Source organism: Dreissena polymorpha, chromosome 1 (assembly GCF_020536995.1).
Source record: "Dreissena polymorpha isolate Duluth1 chromosome 1, UMN_Dpol_1.0, whole genome shotgun sequence".
Lineage (NCBI taxonomy): Eukaryota > Metazoa > Mollusca > Bivalvia > Myida > Dreissenidae > Dreissena > Dreissena polymorpha.
Genome location: NC_068355.1, coordinates 49,384,404 through 49,404,405, shown reverse-complemented (window position 1 = coordinate 49,404,405; position 20,002 = coordinate 49,384,404). Strand labels below are relative to the sequence as shown.

At 34.3% G+C, this 20,002-nt stretch overlaps 1 protein-coding gene across 5 annotated transcripts in view; it reads left to right on the top strand.

The window, feature by feature from the left end:
• The first annotated feature begins 17,551 nt into the window (after nt 1-17,551).
• The window catches only part of LOC127879997 (uncharacterized), a 105,521-nt gene continuing 103,070 nt past the window's right edge, over nt 17,552-20,002 (top strand). The window contains exons 1-3 of one of the 5 annotated variants that reach the window (XM_052427210.1): nt 17,552-18,133; nt 18,641-18,765; nt 19,142-19,287. In XM_052427210.1, coding sequence (XP_052283170.1) covers nt 18,098-18,133; nt 18,641-18,765; nt 19,142-19,287 — 307 coding nt within the window. In that variant the 5' untranslated portion in view covers nt 17,552-18,097. The remainder of the gene's footprint in view (nt 18,134-18,640; nt 18,766-19,141; nt 19,288-20,002) is intronic. The other 4 variants (XM_052427202.1, XM_052427193.1, XM_052427174.1 and 1 more) reach the window with 4 other exon arrangements.

The window sequence follows — 20,002 nt, the reverse complement described above, 5'->3', positions numbered from 1 at the left end:
GGTCATCACACGGTAAAATTATTTGTGCCCAAAATAATAATAGATGAATGCATATTAGGCTTCAATGTTGCTTATACTATGACTACTGGCTCATACGATGCCATTTTTATAAATATCTATGCCAAATTTAATGAAATAGACATGAAAATGTGTCGCCAGGTACCAAGTAAGAAAAAAATCAGCATTTTTATCTAGGGTCTTCACACGGTTAAATTATTTGTGCACAAATAATAATAGATGAATGCATATTAGGCTTCAATGTTGCTTATACTATGACTACTGGTTCATACGATGCCATTTTTATAAATATCTATGCCAAATTTAATGAAATAGACTTGAAAATGTGTGTCGCCAGGTTCCAAATAAGAAAAAAATCAGCATTTTTATATAGGGTCTTCACACAGTAAAATTATTTGTGCCCAAGTAATAATAGATGAATGCATATTAGGCTTCAATGTTGCTTATACTATGACTACTGGTTCATACGATGCCAATTTTATAAATATCTATGCCAAATTTAATGCAATAGAATTGAAAATGTGATTCGCCAGGTACCAAGTAAGAAAAAAATCCGCATTTTTATGTAGGGTCTTCACACAGTAAAATTATTTGTGCCCAAATAAGAATAGATGAATGCATATTAGGCTTCAATGTTGCTTATACTATGACTAATGGTTCATGCGATACCATTTTTATAAATATCTATGCCAAATTTAATGAAATAGACTTGAAAATGTGATTCGCCAGGTACCAAGTAAGAAAAAAATCCGCATTTTTATGTAGGGTCTTCACACGGTAAAATTATTTGTTCCCAAATAATAATAGATGAATACATATTAGGCTTCAATGTTGCTTATACTATGACGATATGTTCATACAATGCCATTTTTAAAAATATCTATGCCAAATTTAATGAAATACAATTAAAAATGTGTGTCGCCAGGTACCAAGTAAGAAAAAAATCAGCATTTTTATGTAGGGTCTTCACATGGTAAAATTATTTGTGCCAAAAATAATAACAGATGAATGCATATTAGGCTTCAATGTTGCTTATACTATGACTACTGGTTCATACAATGCCATTTTTAAAAATATCTATGCCAAATTTAATGAAATAGACTTGAAAATGTGTGTCGCCAGGTACCAAGTAAGAAAAAATCAGCATTTTTATGTAGGGTCTTCACACGGTAAAATTATTTGTGCCCAAATAATAATAGATGAATGCATATTAGGCTTCAATGTTGCTTATACTATGACTACTGGTTCATACGATGCCAGTTTTATAAATATCTATGCCAAATTTAATGAAATAGACTTGAAAATGTGTGTCGCCAGGTACCAAATAAGAAAAAAATCAGCATTTTTATGTAGGATCTTCACACAGTAAAATTATTTGTGCCCAAATAATAATAGATAAATGCATATAAGGCTTCAATGCAGGGTTGGCATATTGACCGGTCAATTGAGTATTGACCGGGCCGGCGGTCAATACCTGGTTAAAACCGGTCAATACTGGTCATTACTGGTCGATTGAAAATTGTAGCATTTAAACATTACAAAGGAGCCATTTTATATAAAATCAATAATTATTCTGTAATTGATAAACTTTTTTCTGAGTTATTTATTTTTAAAAAATCTTTAAAGCTGTAAAAAGTTACTTCTTAATTATTTATGGAAACAGCCTCAAATACATAAGGACTAAGGCAATATCTTTATCTCAGTGTATCACATCTGTTACTAATTAGCCGGATTTTACATAAATTCCAGGTTGATAAACACAACAAGGTAAAGGTACTTTGTAGTCGGTGAGATATAATAATAATACAGTTAGTAAGGCTCGTACCCTGGGTACGGTAAATATACTAAAACGTACGCGGGAATTTTAACACTAAATCGGTTGTTGTCGGCTATTTTGTAAAAATTAATTATGTTTACATTTATGTAAATTTTCTGTTGAATGGCATTTATATTATCAAAACTCATTGTTAAAATCAATAACGTGATTTAATTTTAAATCTTAAATTGTTTAAAGTCGCGTCATTGTATGACGTCGTCAAGTATAATATTTTCCGCGACATCGCACGTTCACTTTTTACCGTCATAGATTTTTTTAAAGAAACATTATTTGGTTACCAAGGTCCGTTAAATGGGGAACACCATATTCGGTATTTATATCATGTTTTAACAATTAATTAATGCGGTGTAATAAATATTGTTTAAGATATTTCGATATTTATTGAAAATGTTTCAAATTGTTATTTATGAAACCTCTTATTCTAATGAGTGTATGCTATTATATTATACTTTGAAAAGCATATCTGTTGTACTATAATCTTATTATTCATTTATTACTGTTAATTTCATTTATTGTAGAGAATCGTCAATGTTACATCTAGTCGCCAATGCTTGTTGTCAGTGTTAGTCGTAAATGCTTGTGATCATTGTCGTCGATGTTAGTCGTCAATCCTTATCGTCATTATACATGAAGGAAATAAAAGCAGAAACAGAGACGTATTCTTGATTACTTGCTTATTCCTACGGCGTCCTCTCAACACTCATACTAAAAAGCATGTTGATGCAGATTTTTTAAAAGAGAAGTTTGTTTAAGGTAAACAATATTGTTTTACGTTAATCGGTAGCATGTTTAACGACATCGGATTTTTGGCGGATATACAACTCGGATATAATCTAATATTTGCGGGTATGTTTAAGTTTATTTACCGTACCCAGGGTACATGTAAGTAAAATTAAGAGTACTTACCGGTACATGTACCGGTAAGTAGTACCTGAGCCGAGAATGATCAATCGAGCCTTAGTAAGTGAGTGATGGTGTATGGGATAACATGCACTGAGGGTGTATATTTTTCACGAACAAGTCAATTGAAGGTGTTAGAGATGCATTGATCCATAAGATTTAAAAGGGTAATTAACCACGGGCTTATTTAAATTAAAATGATGACATTACATTGTACCGGCTGTTTATTGTTGTATACTGTAAGCTTGCAATATTTTAAATAATGTAAACAACTTACCTTGTATTAAGTTGGCACATTGTTGTCAGGTGTAGAAACTTTTTATACTTATTTCTGTTAAGTTGCACTGGCTGAACCAAAAGAATTATGTAGTCGTTTCTAAATAATCACGAAACAACCTACTAATGCATATATGCTTGCCAGTTACTGAGTTTGTGCATTTCCATTCATTATCGGCCTTGGCAAACAGCGTAGAATCAGAGACGCCGTGTGATGTCTGCTATTTCGTTACACTGAAGATTTTCATATCCGCGGGTGTTTTTATGTCAAATGTTATGGTTTTTCAATAGATCGTATACTTATCTACAAAACAGCGAATGAGCATTCACTTTACATCATTTCTGATGATCTTATTTTGTAAATAATTTCTGAGTGTTACTTCCTACGTTGCTATGTCGTCAGCCATTTTGACGGTTGGTTTGTTTACTTTCGGTTTCCACTACAAACGAAATTGATTTGCTGCTCGCGTTTATTTTTTGATTAAATAATAAATTATTAAACCCTAATAATGTAATTGTCTCAATATCATTTATATTCAAGATATTATCGGATAAATAGAATACCATTCTAATACCAGTGTGTACTTACATTTATCTCGGAAAGCCTAGCCGTGTAAACCTTTCTTTAACTCGTCGCACTCAATACGTCGAATAACACATAGATTTATGTCATGTTTATTAAAAAAACACACTGTGCACAAAAGACATGCATGTGTACTACCAATTGATATTCAAACACAATTATGACGTCTTTGTTTATCGATTAAACGCCTAACTTTAATTAATTACGCGTAAATTAGTTTCTTTGTTTATTAACAAGATGGAAGCTAGCCTAAGCGCTTTTCATGACGTCATGCGCACGTGCCCTTTCCCATAAAAAATATTTAAACACAAAATACTCGAAAAGTTGTTTTTTCCCAGATATGACGACAACGCCAACAGGTAGATCGCATTCTGGTTCATATACATGTCAAATTTCAGCAAACGTGTTGGGCCAGTTTTCAATTGACTCAAATCGCGGCTATATGCGCCAGCTTAACGAAACTTAGCCCCCTTTATCATTCGTTCGATTGAACGTCATCAATGATGACGTCCAATACATCACTCATTCCATACTAGAGTTGAGACACCTTAAGGGTTTCGCGGGATGGAATGAGTGGGGAAATGAAATAAAATTGAAAACCTATTTCTTTTTACTAGACTTGCGACACCTTAAGGGTTTCGCGGGATGGAATGAGTGGGGAGATCATATGTTACAATTTTCAGCTTCCGGACGCAAGGACCCTCTGGACGTGAAACACCAGCTTTCCAACACTATATGATTCCAGTTCCAAAGCACATATTGCATTAGTTCAAGGAGAAGAACATAAAACGGCATATTCACAAATCTCTGGAAAACAAACAGTGCTAAAAAATATTTTAAGTAGTCATTTACTATTTAATTGATTATGTCCTCTGATTGTTGCATTTTTAATTTAAATATGTGTTCCTATATGCATTTATTGTTGTATTGACTTAGTCTACCCTACAACTATACATGTTTTTTTGCATAATTGAATTATCAAAAACTGCATACTTTTAAAGGCATTGTCAGAGTTAATTGGTTAAGTTAGAGACAAAGTAAAGCAAATATATTCATTTTTCTTAAAATGAATCATCCTCTGAAGCCCCCACTGGGATTCAAACCCAGATCTCTTTCCTCTGGGAAGGAAAGTATTCTATCTTGAAATACAAGGGCAAGTAAGAGGACAATTTGCAATTTTAAACCTATAAACATATAAACTTAATTTTTCACATGACCTTAGAAACAAAACAGACATCTCTGAATCTGAAATACATTACAGTTACAATTCAGGTTTTTAGTATTGTGCATTGTACATGAATGTTTAAGTATTGTACTTATCCTTGGTACACAGAACTGCCTAAAGATGCGTAAAATACCAGTTTTCAAATCTGAAAATATCCCATGTGTTTTACTCTGTAAGTATCCCTATTTTATTTCAATAAAGCAGTTTTTCCTTCTCCTGAAAATTTAACTAAATGTCAGTTATGCTACTTTTTACATTCAGCAAATGACATGTGTCAGTAATGTCAATTTTGAAAATTTGGTAAAAACATTATTTTTACCAAAAAGGTAGACTTAATATTATTAAACAGTTGATGTATGTCACCTTAATAAAAAACACAAAATTGGGAAAGAAATAAAATGTATAAAAATGTCATTTACATGACTTATAACATTAAGTAGACGATATCGCTTTGATACTTAAGGATAAGAGTAGACCTTAACACAAATAGGATAAGAGTAGACCTGAACACAAAATTTACCCAAATTTTTAATTTTCTAACTATAAAAGGGGGCATTATTCTGTCAAAAAACAGAAAAAAATGGGTACGAAAAAATGTGTGTACGAAAACAATTGGGTAAGAAAAAATTATGTCGAAAACAATATATGCTACAATAGCTTGGGATCTTGACCACCAAAACGGCTTGGATTTTAATTATGCTGAAATAACTCGGGGTCATGACCACCAAACTGGCTTAGAATTAAATTATACTGAAATAGCTCAGGATCTTGACCACCAACCTGGCTTGGATTTTTATTATGCTGAAAAAGCTAGGGGTCTTGATCACCAAACTGTCTTGGATTTTAATTATGCTGAAATAGCTCGGGATCTTTACCACCAAACTGGCTTGGATTTGAATTATGCTCATAGTTCGGGTTCTTGACCACCACACTGGCTTGCATTTTAATTATGCTGAAATAGCTCAGGATCTTGACCACCAAACTGGCTTAGATTTTAATTATGCCAAAATAGTTCAGGATCTTTACCACCAAACTGGCTTGGATTTTAAATATGCGGAAATAGCTCGAGGTCTCGGCGATGAAACCGGCTATGGTTTAAATTATGCTGAAAAATCTCGGTTTCTTGACCACCAAACTCGCCTTGATTTTAATTATACCGAATTATACCTGACTTTGAATTTAAATATGCTGAAATAGCTCAGGGTCTCCCCCACGAAACTGGCTAGGATTTTAATTATGCTGAAAAAGCTTGGGGTCTTGACCACCAAACTGGCCTGGATTTTAATTATACCGAAAAAGTTCAGGATCTTGAACACTAAACTGACTTGGATTTTTATTATGCTAAAAAAGCTCGAGGTCTTGACCACCAAACTGGCTTGGATTTTAATTATACCGAAATAGTCCAGGATCTTGACCACTAAACTGACTTGGATTTTAATTATGCTGAAATAGCTCGGGGTCTCTGCCACCAAACTGGCCTGGATTTTAATTATGGTGAGAAAGCTCGGGTCTTGACCACAAAAATGGCTTGGATTTTAACTATGCTGAAATAGCTTGGGATCTTTACCACCAAAGTGGGCGGGGCCCTGGGGTGGGTAATGTGAACATGGATGGTCAAGATAGACTGTGTTGTCATAAGAAATCTTAAGTATTAATTTGAAGTCATTTGGTGAAAAATGGTGCGGCAGAGGCCGACGCGTAATCCCACGCCGCATGTTTGACCCAGGGGGCGCCCCAAGGGTTGGTAATGCGGCCATGCATGGTTGAGATTGACCGTATTGTCATAAGAGATTTTGAGTGCTTGACAGGTTACTGTAAGCCATCATGGAGAGCGGGGGGTTTATGTGGGTTGGTGGTAATTTAAAAGATGAACTTTCAAAAATAATTATAAAAAAAAAAATTGGGGGGGGATTCTGGGGTGGGGCATGGGGGATAGTTTGGGTGCAGTGCATTGTGGTATGTCAGGTAAGTGTTGCTTTGTCAAAGTATGAATCAAATGTGCTCATAAATAAAGAAGTTATGGCAATTTAAGCAAAATGTTCAATTATCTAAGTATAAAAGGGGCAATAATTCTGTCAAATGCTTGATACAGTTGTCTGTTCTTGTTTATAGATTGGGATCATGTTGGTAAAGAAGTATGCAAAATATGAAAGCAATATGTCAAAGGACATAGAACATATTTGAGGTGGTATGCAAATTTAAACATAGATTTATCAATTATATATGCATATTCTAAGTATAAAAGGGCAATAATTCTGTCAAAATGCTTGATACAGTTGTCTGCTCTTGTTTATAGATTGGGATCATGTTGGTTATGAAGTATGCAAAATATGAAAGCAATATGTCAAAGGACAAAGAAAATATTTGAGGTGGTATGCAAACTTTAACATAGATTTATCAATAATATGCATATTCTAAGTATAAAAGGGGCAATAATTCCGTCAAAATGCTTGATACAGTTGTCTGCTCTTGTTTATAGATTAGGGTCATGTTGGTAAAGAAGTACATGTATGAACTAGTGACCTCAAAATCAATAGGGGTCATCTGCGAGTCATGATCAATGTACCTATCAAGTTTCATGATCCTAGGCATAAGCGTTATTGAATTATCATCCGGAAACCATTTTACTATTTCGGGTTACCGTGACCTTAATATTTGACCTAGTGACCTGAAAATCTATAGGGGTCATCTGCAAGTCATGATCAATCTACCTTTCAAGTTTCATGATCCTAGGCATAAGCGTTCTTGAATTATCATCCGGAAACCATTTTACTATTTCGGGTCACAGTGACCTTGACCTTCGACCTAGTGACCTATAAATCAATAGGGGTCATCTGCGAGTCATGATCAATGTACCTATGAAGTTTCATGATCCTAGGCCTAAGCGTTCTTGAGTTATCATCCGGAAACCACCTGGTGGACAGATCGACCAACCGACAGACCGACATGTGCAAAGCAATATACCCCCTCTTCTTCAAAGGGGGGGGAGGGCATAAAAAAATATATAAATAATTTGTTAAAGTAAAAAGAAACAAGGGACAAAATTGTCACAAAACCAGGTTTTCATTGTGAAAAAAAATCTGATAAAGGGAGACAACTCAAACTGAACTTTTTAAATGAACAAAAAAAATTAACCCCCTTTGTAAGTTTGTTTTAAAATAAATCTATTTTAAGTCGTGGCGACCTTGACATTGGAGATATTGACGTGATTCTTTCGTGCGACACACCGTCCCATGATGGTGAACAAATGTGCCAAATGATTTTAAAATCTCATAATGAATGACATAGTTATAGCCCAGACAAGCTCATTTATGGCTATTTTTTACCTTTGAACTCAAAGTGTGACCTTGACCTTGGAGATATTGACGTAATTTTTTCGCGCGACACACCGTCTAATGATGGTTAACAAATGTGCCAAATGATTTTAAAATCTCACAATGAACGACAAAGTTATGGCCCAGACAAGCTTGTTCCGCCCGCCCGCCAGCCCGCCAGCCAGCCAGCCAGCCAGCCCGCCCGCATTCGCCAATCTAATAACCAGTTTTTTCCTTCGGAAAACCTGGTTAAATATTTGGGGTAGTACAAAAACGTTAACATGTGCACGCTAACGGTAACGCCGACGTGATCAGGATAGCTCCATTACATATATTTCATATATAATAGTCGAGCTAAAAATGAGTGAAAATCTCTGACCCGTCCCCACCCCAACTCCTATAACTTTTGACCCAGGGGTCAGATCAAAATTCCAAATAGTGCAGGGTCGCACATAATGCTCATAGCTACCATGTGTTTAAGTTTCAAGGTTCTAGTGCTTATGGTGTAAGAGATAGTGGCTAGGACAGACGGACAGACTGATGGTGGAGATAACCACAATGAACCTGTTAACAGCCAACTAACGCTGCCAACAAAGCACAAGCTTTACGTGTCAGGATGTGGCACTATCTATACAAACTGCATAAGAAATAACAAGACGCTTAGGGTTTGAGGGACACCAAACCTGATTATGAGTCTTCCACACCTAAAGCATCTTAACCCTTTGCATGCTGGGAAATTTGTCGTCTGCTAAAATGTCGTCTGCTGAATTTCTAAAATTAGCATTTTCTTTGATTTTTTTTCAAAGAATACTATCAGAATAGCAAACAGTTTGGATCCTGATGAGACGCCACGTTCTGTGGCGTCTCATCTGGATCCAAACTGTTTTCAAAGGCCTTTAAAATTCGGTTCCCGCACTGAAAGGGTTAAATATACTTATTTGCTTGTGTACATGTACCTGATAATAAATTATTATTATTACCTGTTTTGGCATCAACAAGCTTTATCAATTGGCCCTCAAATTTTGCACATAAACGCTACACGATCAACCAATATGCCTTTTCATTTCAAGTTGGAAAGCAATATAGCCCTTATTCGGCCATAATAGGGTGGAGGATCGATTTAAAATACAACTATTCCAGATACAAAAATATTAATTCATTTATTTAATGCACTTATTTTCTTCTCTTTTGCTACGAAATGACCAGTCATATTTTGCACTAGCAGATGATATTTGTTTTTTTACATATGAAAGGTAAAAAGAAATTCAAGCAGCATTTTATAATATAAATTTAAAAATGCACTAAATCATGCACTTAAAAACAATATTATTGTGATTCTGTTATTAATAATCATATTAATAATGCCTCATTTTTCTCCATTTTATGGTTTACTATCTATTTTTCCCAATTTTATGGTTTATCTTGCTTATTTTCTGAATTCAAAAGGCACTGGATTAAAAAAACTGTCTATGCATGTAACTGTATATTGAAATCTCATTATGAGTGATTATAAATGCATGATAAAATTCTAACATGTTATGTTATAGATAAATCTATATTGTTTGCATTTTTCCTAAACATTATTAGCCACCGTTGTGGTCAAACATATTTTTTTGTTTTATTAATGACGTTGTTTCACAGATTACTGTAACAGAGCTACAGATTAGGTGCGCATTTGTGTAAATACCCAATGTAAAATTGCCGATTACGCATAGAAAAATAAAACCATGCGTTCCGAAACCCAATTGAAATTGTCGATTACGCATATCATATTTTTCCTTTGCATAACGAGTAAATCTGTCCCGGAAATACCCTGGTCCGAAATACCCGGATTCTTTCCGCTTTGTCCAAGCGCTTTCAGTATACGTGTTATTGTTGTGAAAATGTAGAAACCGTGAGGCCTAAAAAATGGAAACATCGTATCCCAAGCACTAACAAACTCAATTTCAAGATATTCAACTGCAGGCAACACAAAATCAGAAGCGGAAAATATAGTGAAACTAATTTTTGACGATATTGTGTCGGAGGCAATCTGCTCTAAGTGCTTACATTGTAAGAAAACTGGTGGAAAAAATCGTTGAACTTTTTTTAAAATCAAGACTGTATAATATGGATACATCTACATAATTACACAAAATCTCTGAAACTAATCAATTAAGAGTGGAACTTCAACCAGCTTATTCAGGTAAGCAGGTGCGAATTTAAGACAGTTAGACAATGAACATACCCAATTTTAAAACAAAAGTACCCAATTGTCAATTTAAAAAATGGGTACCGACTTTTTTGTACCCAATTGAATATGAAAATACCCAATTGAACTCAAAAGAAGTGGGTATTAACCCAATTACTCAGAAAAGTTATCTGGAGCTCTGCTGTAACGTACAATCTTTATACAGAATGAAGGAGCTTTATTTACAAGTACACTTTTTGTATTCTTTTGATAGTCTACTTATTTTTTTTTTACTGCTAAATAAAATAACGCGTCAGATTAATGTCGTTAAAATCTAGAGTTTAAATGAAATTATGTCACACGATATACGTATTAAAATATTTAACAACTGCATGTCCGACTTGTCTTCATTACATTCAAGTCGTCATTAAATTCAAGATTTTAAATGAAAATACGTCACAAGATATATGTATTTCATACCATACGAGTTTTTGGGGATATTTTCAGATCTGAATACTGGTATTTTACATGTCTTAAACTTTAACTGTAATGTATCGCAGATTCAGAGATGTATGTTTTGTTGTAAAGGTCATTTAACCCAACAGATCCCAGACACAAAGAGTGTCCAAATTTGTGCAAACAATTAAATTAAAACTTAGACATTTATCGATTGTCATTTCCTGCTGAATAATTTATTTGTGTACTGACATATATTCAATTGTGGAGAAATCAACCGGGATCACCTTTGTGAGGATCTGGTGGAAAAATCACTGCACTAACCTGATACATCAGTCTGTCATGATTGATATTGATCAGTTGTACATATTTTTCTAACTCTGGCTACCATAACTTTAAATGTCGCCCATTAGGAAAGTCAACCAGAAAATCCCGAAAAGTTGACAGTTAACAAAGACCGGTTCAAAACAGGTTTTAAATGCAGTTATTGGCCCAAATCAATCACTTGATTGGAAAGATTGACATTTTTCACATTTAACCGATACATTCTTTCACAAAATACTATCTTAAACATTTAAAATTTATCTATTCTGCTCTTTCATATCGAGAAAAACAGCGATGTGACAGACTTTCTTGAAATGCGAATCTCCCGAGATTTCACAGTATTTCTACTTTTAGTAACATACCATATGTCGGTCAATAGCGATACATCGCTAATGTTATACTTGTTATGTACAAACTGATTTAAAATAAAATTTGTATTTGTATATTTGTATACCATGTGCTCAAGTGTTTTCAAATTCAGAATGACATTTCCCGGTATTTTAGAATATTCTGGCTTGTTTTGTTAACAAATTGTAGTGTAAATACAAACTCAAAGTAAATATTTAAAACTACCCGATTCACACTAAAATCAGTTTTATAATCCACCAGACGTATGTTGTTAATCACAAATAATAGATTTCAGAAAACAAAGGTAATGTTTACAATATCAGCAAAAGATGTCAAGGATGATCCGACAGTATCCAAATGAAAACTAGTCTTGGACAAAGCGACAATGGCTTCAAAATTGTGAATTTCAGACTGATGAGAGTTATTTTCATCTATTGTTAGATGCATTTGAAACATTTAAACCTTAAAATATTCCTCGATGCAGTAATTTATATTCATTCACCAATATATGTAGAAATGTATCCAAGAAAATGAGTATTCTTTGATTTATAGCGTGACATAAATATGTTACTACTCTGGTTGACTTTCGATACAGAGTTGGCTTCAGAGTACAGGTATGTCAATACCATATAAATTGTACGCTGAAGTTTCTTTAGCTAATATTTTTCTAATGTTGACAGAACATTGACATTGCTGGGGTTTGTTGATTTAAAGACTTATTATCATCACGGGCAGAAAAACACTATAGACATTAAACAGCGCGTCATTAAGTAGACAACAGCTGCACAACTGTATGGTAAAAGGTAAATATGTATCTTAATAATTATGTTGACAACTAGCTTACGTAGCAACGTCCGAAAATATGAAATATCCGACATGTATTTCAATATTTAAAATTCAAGAAATAATGACGACTGAACTGTTTTACTTTAAGGAAAATGGTAAAACTATGTTGAAAATGAAACACAACAAACTAAATACTTATCTGTTAATACGGCTAAACGACTAATTATCCCAATATAACACTGTCATTGAATCGCACATTTCAATTATAATTATTCCCCTTGAAAGTTAATGCATATTGATATAACGAATTCATCAAACGTTATCAAACATTAGTAATTTGAATTGCATCGGATTCGCACAATATTATGTGGATGTAAATCTGATCCGGTTGTTGTTTATGTGTCAAGCTCATTTTGTCAGTGACTGAGTGAGATATAATAAATTTCTTCCGTAGTAAAATCTACTGTAAAGTACACAATGATACTTACGTAATTCTGTCGTATCCGTCTGAATAAACATCCGCTGCACAAAATATAGACATTTGTATTAATGATAATTAAACACAATCATATTTTCTGTGTTTATTGAATTAATAACACTGAGTTTCTTTGTCGCGTTACAAGATGGCGGATGTCTAACGCTGTTTGTGAAGTGACGTCACAATGTTTATCTGTGCGCGTGCCCTTTCCCATAAAAGTATTTAAACACAAAATACTCGAAAACTTGATTTTTGCCAGGTATAACGCCTACGCCAACAGGTAGATCGCATTCTTGTCCATATACATGTCAAATTTCAGGCACAGTGCTGGGCCAGTTTTCAAGCGCCACAAATCGCAGTGATTCTCGCCAGCTTAACGAAACTTAGCCCCCTTTATCATTCGTTCGAATGAACGTCATCAATGATGACGTCCAATACATCACTCATTCCATATGCATTTAATGATGGTATAACCAAAGTTCTCGCAAAAATTTAATATACATATCACATGAAATAAACCATAATACTCGCAGACATGTTTATTGTTTCAAAGCCGTTCGATTAGCTACCTTAAAAAGTAGAACTTCAATTCCCATGACTATAATATTAAAAACGTGAAAAGAGCAAACCACTGCATTGTGTCGGACATCCCCATCTTAAACACTATCGACTAGCATTAAGCCTTTTTCTGTGTCTACAAAATTCTGTGTATTTTATTGAAACATCATTATAGCTTTGCGTTCAAGATAGTGTTGAATTCATTTTGCAATGCAATCAGCGCTTTGATTTTATATTACGAAATGTACTACGCAGTACATTGTGTGACGTCATTTCGGTGACGAAACACAACAGTTTTATTTACACTCTCTGGAATTTAAGGACATGTCGCGGACGTTGTGTTTTTTATTTGTAAACTATTTGTTTAAAGCATCGAACGAATGCAAAACGTATTTCGGATTGTGTGTTCATCATGCATAAATGTAAACATAGATAGAAATACAATACAATTGTGTGGTTTGAACTAAGTTTCGATAAAGACATGGATTAATAAAGGTGGAAGTGCATATCGTTTCAAGGTGTTTGTTATAAACTTTGGATTAAAGTAGTCAACTTATTGTTACAAACATTGGATTAACGATGTCATTTAGATAAGCGTGACGTTTATACTTAATTAAGTATTTTTATAACTCTTGTTAAAGCTGAAATTGAGTCATCAAATTTCGCTACAAAACGGTGTCAGTTGCAATAGATATTTAAATGTGCTACGTTAAATTAATATTATGTTTGATTATTTTGTTTATTTGTTACGCACTTTATGCTGCTAATGATGTGTTGCTCACGGCAAGCCTCGCCGTGTAAACCTTTCTTCAACTCGTCGGACAAATTCAAGTACACGTGATACTTGCATTGTATTTTATTTTTTTCTATGAATTTGATGAAGGTCACCAAAGATATCGCAGGGATTTTAATATACATGAAACTATTTTAATAAGTGCTATTTTGAGAAGTCCGTCCCCGCTCTGCCGTTTGTTATTGTTTGTATCATACTATTTTGCTTATCTATATAAACATTTCTCAAAACCGGCTTTCCGTACTTTTATTTTGCATGCAACTGATTGCGCAATTATGACGTATGTTGTGTGACGTAATTTATTTGTCAAAACAAACAATTTTAAGTTAAATTCTCTGGATGTTTTTAACAGTTATTTATTTGTTTAAAGCATAGAACGAATGCAAAAACGTATTTCGGATTGTGTGTTTATCATACATAATTGTAATTGTTATACATATTGGATTATCGTCGTCATTAAGGTAAGCGTGTTGTTTATACTAAATTGATTTGCTGCTCACGTTTATTTATTGATTCAATAATTAAACCCTAAATTAATAATGTATTTGTCTCATGATTATCATGTATTTTAAAGGTATTATCGGATAAATAGAATACCATGTTAATACCAGTGTGTACTTGCATTTATCCGACACGTCTTGGAAAGCCTCGCCGTGTTAACCTTTCTTCAACTTGTCGCTCACAATAACACATAGATTTATGTCATTTATATATATATCTAAACAACCACACTCGATCTCCACAAAAGACATACATGTGTACTTCGTATTGATATTCAAACACAATTATTACGTCGTTGTTTATCGATTTAACGCCTAACTGTATATTGCATTAATAATGAGTAACGTCAGTTACTTTGTTTTCTTAACAAGATGGAAGCTAGCCTAAGCGCTTTTATGACGTGACGTCACAATGTTTATCTTAGCGCGTGTGGTTTCGCAGAAAAAATATTTAAACACAAAATACTCGAAAAGTTGTTTTTTCCCAGATATGACGACAACGCCAACAGGTAGATCGCATTCTGGTTCATATACATGCAAAATTTCAGCAAACGTGTTGGGCCAGTTTTCAATTGACTCAAATCGCGACTATGTGCCCCAACTTAACGAAACTTAGCCCCCTTTATCATTCGTTCGATTGAACGTCATCAATGATGACGTCCAATACATCACTCATTCCATACTAGAGTTGCGACACCTTAAGGGTTTCGCGGGATGGAATGAGTGGGGAGATTAAATCAAATTGAAAACCGATTATTTCTGTGCATTAGTTGATGGATACCATAATACTCGCAGACATTTGTTTTCGTAGCCGTTCGATAAGCTACCTTAAAAAGTAGAACTTCAAATCCCATGACTATAATATTAAAAACGCGAAAAGAGCAAAGAACTGCAGTTTGTCGGACAACCCCCATCTTTAGCCAAAACACTATCGACTAACATAAAGCCTTTTTCTGTATCTACAAAAGTCTGTGTACATTTTAATTGAAACATCAGCATACCTTTGCATAAGATAGTTTTCAATTTATTTTGCAATGCCTTCAGCGCTTTGATTTTATATTACGAAATGTATTACGTAGTACATCGTGTGACGTCATTTCAGTGACGAAACACGATAGCTTTATTTTAAATATCTGGAGTTTAAGGACTTGTCTACGGTGGCATAAAGGGGACATATGCAATATTTTATTTAACAGTCTCTATGACGTGCGCACGTCATAGCTATGACGTGCGCACGTCATAGAGTTGCATAAAGGGGGCATAGGCAATATTTTATTTGACAGTCTCTATGACGTGCGCACGTCGTAGCTATGACGTGCGCACGTTATAGCTATGACGTGCGCACGTCAAAGCTATGACGTGGGCACGTCATAACCTTGACGTGCGCACGTCATATCTATCGCGTGCGCACGTCATAGCTACGACATGCGCACGTCATAGTACTTGTCGGACGTGGTGTTTTTAACAGTATTATTTGTTTAAAGCATCGAACGAAGCAAAACGTATTTCGGATTGTGTGTTTATCATGCATAAACGTAAACTTCGATAGGAATACAATAAAATAGTGTGGTTTAAACTAAGTTTCGATAAAGACATGGAAGTATAGAAGTGGAAGTGCACATCGTTTCAAGGTGTTTGTTATAAACTTTGGATTAAAGTTGTCAACTTAATTGTTATAAACAATGGATTAACTTTGTCATTGAGGTAACCGTAAGCGTGACGTTTATACTAAATGAAGTTGTTTTTATAACTCTAGAAATTGTGTCATCAACTTATTCGACAAAACGGTGTCAGTTGCAATAGATATTTTAATATCCCGATTGTGTGCTACGTTAAATTATAATTATGGTCGATTATTTTGTTTATTTGTTACACACTTTATGATACTAATGATGTGTTGCGCACTGCAAGCCGCGCCGTGTAAACCTTTCTTCAACTCGTCGGACAAATTCAAGTACACATGATACTTACATTGTATTCTGTCATACTTGAATTACCATCCGCTGCGCACAATACAGTCATTTGTATTCATGATATTTAAACAGAACAATTTCTTCTTTGTATATTGAATTTATAACGCGTAACTGGGTTTCCTTGTTGCGCAACAAGATGGAAGCCTAAGCGCTTTTCATGACGTGACGTCACAATGTTTATGTCCGCGCGTTGTGTTTCGCAGAAAAAATATTTAAACACAAAATACTCGAAAAGTAGATTTTTGCCAGATATGACGCCTACGCCAACAGGTAGATCGCGTTCTGGTCCATATACATGTCAAATTTTAGTTAAAGAAACTTCAGCGTACATTTTTATATGGCATTGACAGACCTGTACGCTTAAGCGAACCCCATATCGAAAGTCAACCAGTATCGTAACATATTTATGTCACGATATAAATCAAAGACAGTTCATTTTCTTTGATACATTTCTACATATATTGGTGAATGAATATAAATGATTGCATCGGGGCATATTTTAAGGTTCAAATTATTTCAAATGCATCATACAATAGATGAAAATAACTCTCATCAGTCTGAAATTCACAATTTTGACGCCACTGTCGCTTTGTCACGTGACGGGTTATCATTTGGATACTTTCGGATCGACCTTGATTTATTTTTGCTGAAATTGTAAACATTTCTTTCGTTTTCTGAAATCTATTATTTGTGATTAACAACATACGTCTGGTGGATTAAAAGACTGATCACAAAGTGAATCAGGTAATTTTCAATAATTTTTACTTTGAGTTTGTATTTACACTACAATTTGTTTACAAAACAAGCAAGTATAATTTAAAATACCGGGAAATGTCATTCTGAATTTGTAAACATTTGAGCACATGGTATGTTACTAAAAATAAAAATAACGTCATATGACCGTGAAATCTCGGGAGATTTTCATTTCAAGAATGTCTGTCGCATCGCTGTTTTTCTCGATATGTTAGAGCAAAAAAGATAAATTTCAAATGTTAAAGATAGTATTTTTGTGAAAGATTATATCAGTTAAATGTGAAAAATGTCAATCTTTCCGAGCAAGTGGTTGATTTGGGCCAATAACTGCATTTAAAAGCTGTTCTGGACCGGTTTTTGTTAACTGTCAACTTTTCGGGAATTTCTGGTTGACTTACCTAATGGGGTTGGTCCATAACTTTAAAGTCGCGCCGGTCAAAAATCATAAAAAGCGACATTTAAAGTTATGGTAGCCAGAACTAGTCAAATTTCAGCAAAAGTTATCGTCCAGTTTTCAAGACTCCCAAATCGCTGTGATTTGCCTCAACTTAACGAAACTTAGCCCCCATTAACATTCGTTCAATTGAACGTCATCAACAGATGACGTCCAATATATCACTCATTCCATACTGTCTTCTTATCTTCCGCAAATGCATTTTTTTTAGTCACCGCCGAATGCTTATCTGGTCCAGTAGTGAATATCACAATCACTGATTCATCAAAAGCAACACTCGGCTACACAGTGTATAGTGGTGGTACAGGATGTCCTTCAACAACCGTTACCAGTTTACCGTTTACCTACATTATGGACGCAAGAGTCTCAGGATGTACATTTAAACCCGTGAGGATAGGCATAACGTTGTTTATACTAAAATTGGATGTAGCTCATTTGTTTTACCTAAACTGTAGAAATATTTACCGAGAGGATGTTTCTATGCCGTTATAATATTTTATAAAAGGCTTTAATTATTCATTTTAACTGTTTATTTATACAAATGGACGTACTTTATTATGCAAGTTATATCTTTATTTCACACGAGTTGTATTTTTAAGCAAAAACGAATGCATATACAAGATTTAAAACGTTTATTATGCTGTTTCATTTATACATATTGGTTCATTAAAAAAAACATGACGTGTAATAAAGCGCATCCGACAAATAAATTGTACATATGTTTCTTATTTTCATATTCATGGACAGAATAAAATGAAGCTAACGTATAATCGCACAACTGAGTTTTAAAAAATCCTTGATTTGGGGAGATTTTTAAAAAGACCAAGCACTAGTATCATCATTGAAACTAACTAGAAAATACTAAAAAATCATTATTCTACCATTCAATTTCAGGGTACGGCGTTCACTTTGGTTGTTCAAAAATATGCTAATTTCGCTACGGCAGACGACCGGGTATATGCAGTGACGTGTAGCGTGGATTTGATACCCCAGGTTTTATCTGCATCCGTCAACACAACGTAAATATATAAACTTTTAACTGTTAAAACTCGTTGGATAACATGTTAAAACTCGTTGGATAACTGTTTACTGTATACGATCTAGGTTTGTGCCTACTTGACTTCTTTTCTGAACATTCCTATACGAGTAACACTGACTTACTCAGATAAAAATTGTGTCTATTATACCTGCCAGTAGTTTTTTATTTTTGTTTTGTGTGTGTCGTTCTTTAAAGATTTATAATTCCCTCACTTTAACGAGAAAAAGTTCTGAACCATTTGTTGAAAATCAATCCCGCGAGCGTTATGTTTAGTTTCAATTCGTATATGTTAGTTGTTGAAGTGAGCAAGTGAAACGCCGAGAATATCAGCTCTAAGCATTGTCGTTTAACAACAGGATGCTCGACCAGACGTCTGCTGTCTCAGACACATTTAACACAACGGTGACGTTTGCAGTTACGACCGAGACTGGAACCACACTTTCTACTGTCAGAGTTGGACAGGACGTGAAGTTGCTGGTGCGAATTCCTGCGGCCGATAACGGTACGTTTAACTTAGCCTCTTAACAATCTTGACGTTTATACAACACAACAGCGCATGAATATTCGGATTATATTACGACTCGAACGTTCTAGGACACACTTTGCACCAGTCAAAATGTTTAGTATGGACGTGGTGTTATCAACATGTCATTTAAGGTGAATTTAATCAATATAGACTAAGCTTTACTGAGCTTTCGTGTGACAAACTTAACAGACATGTTAGAGAGCAACAGCATGCCGATATCTCCGTAATCAATTTCAACAGGCTCTTATAAAGGAATGGAGAAATATTATGCAAGCTCACAAAAGAAATTGTGGTTTTTCAATGATATATTTTAATTCCACGAATTGCGTTATTTCTACGACTTGTAATATTTCCATGATTCCTATTATAGAAGTGTTTTTTCACCATCCACCATCATCATCATCATCATCATCATCATCATCATCATCATCATCATCATCATCATCATCATCATCATCATCATCATTATAATTATTATTATAATATTATTATTATTTTCTCGGACTTTCTGCACAACCCTTTTTTGCAGAATATACAGATCCGCATATCAGAATTATTTAAGCGGTACTTGACAGGTGTATATACTTTTATAGATTCACAGTGAAATAATTTTTTCTGGCGTTTAATTTTTATTTCTCAATATTTCAATATTGAAATACGACGGATTGAAGCAAGAAGTATATGCACAGCT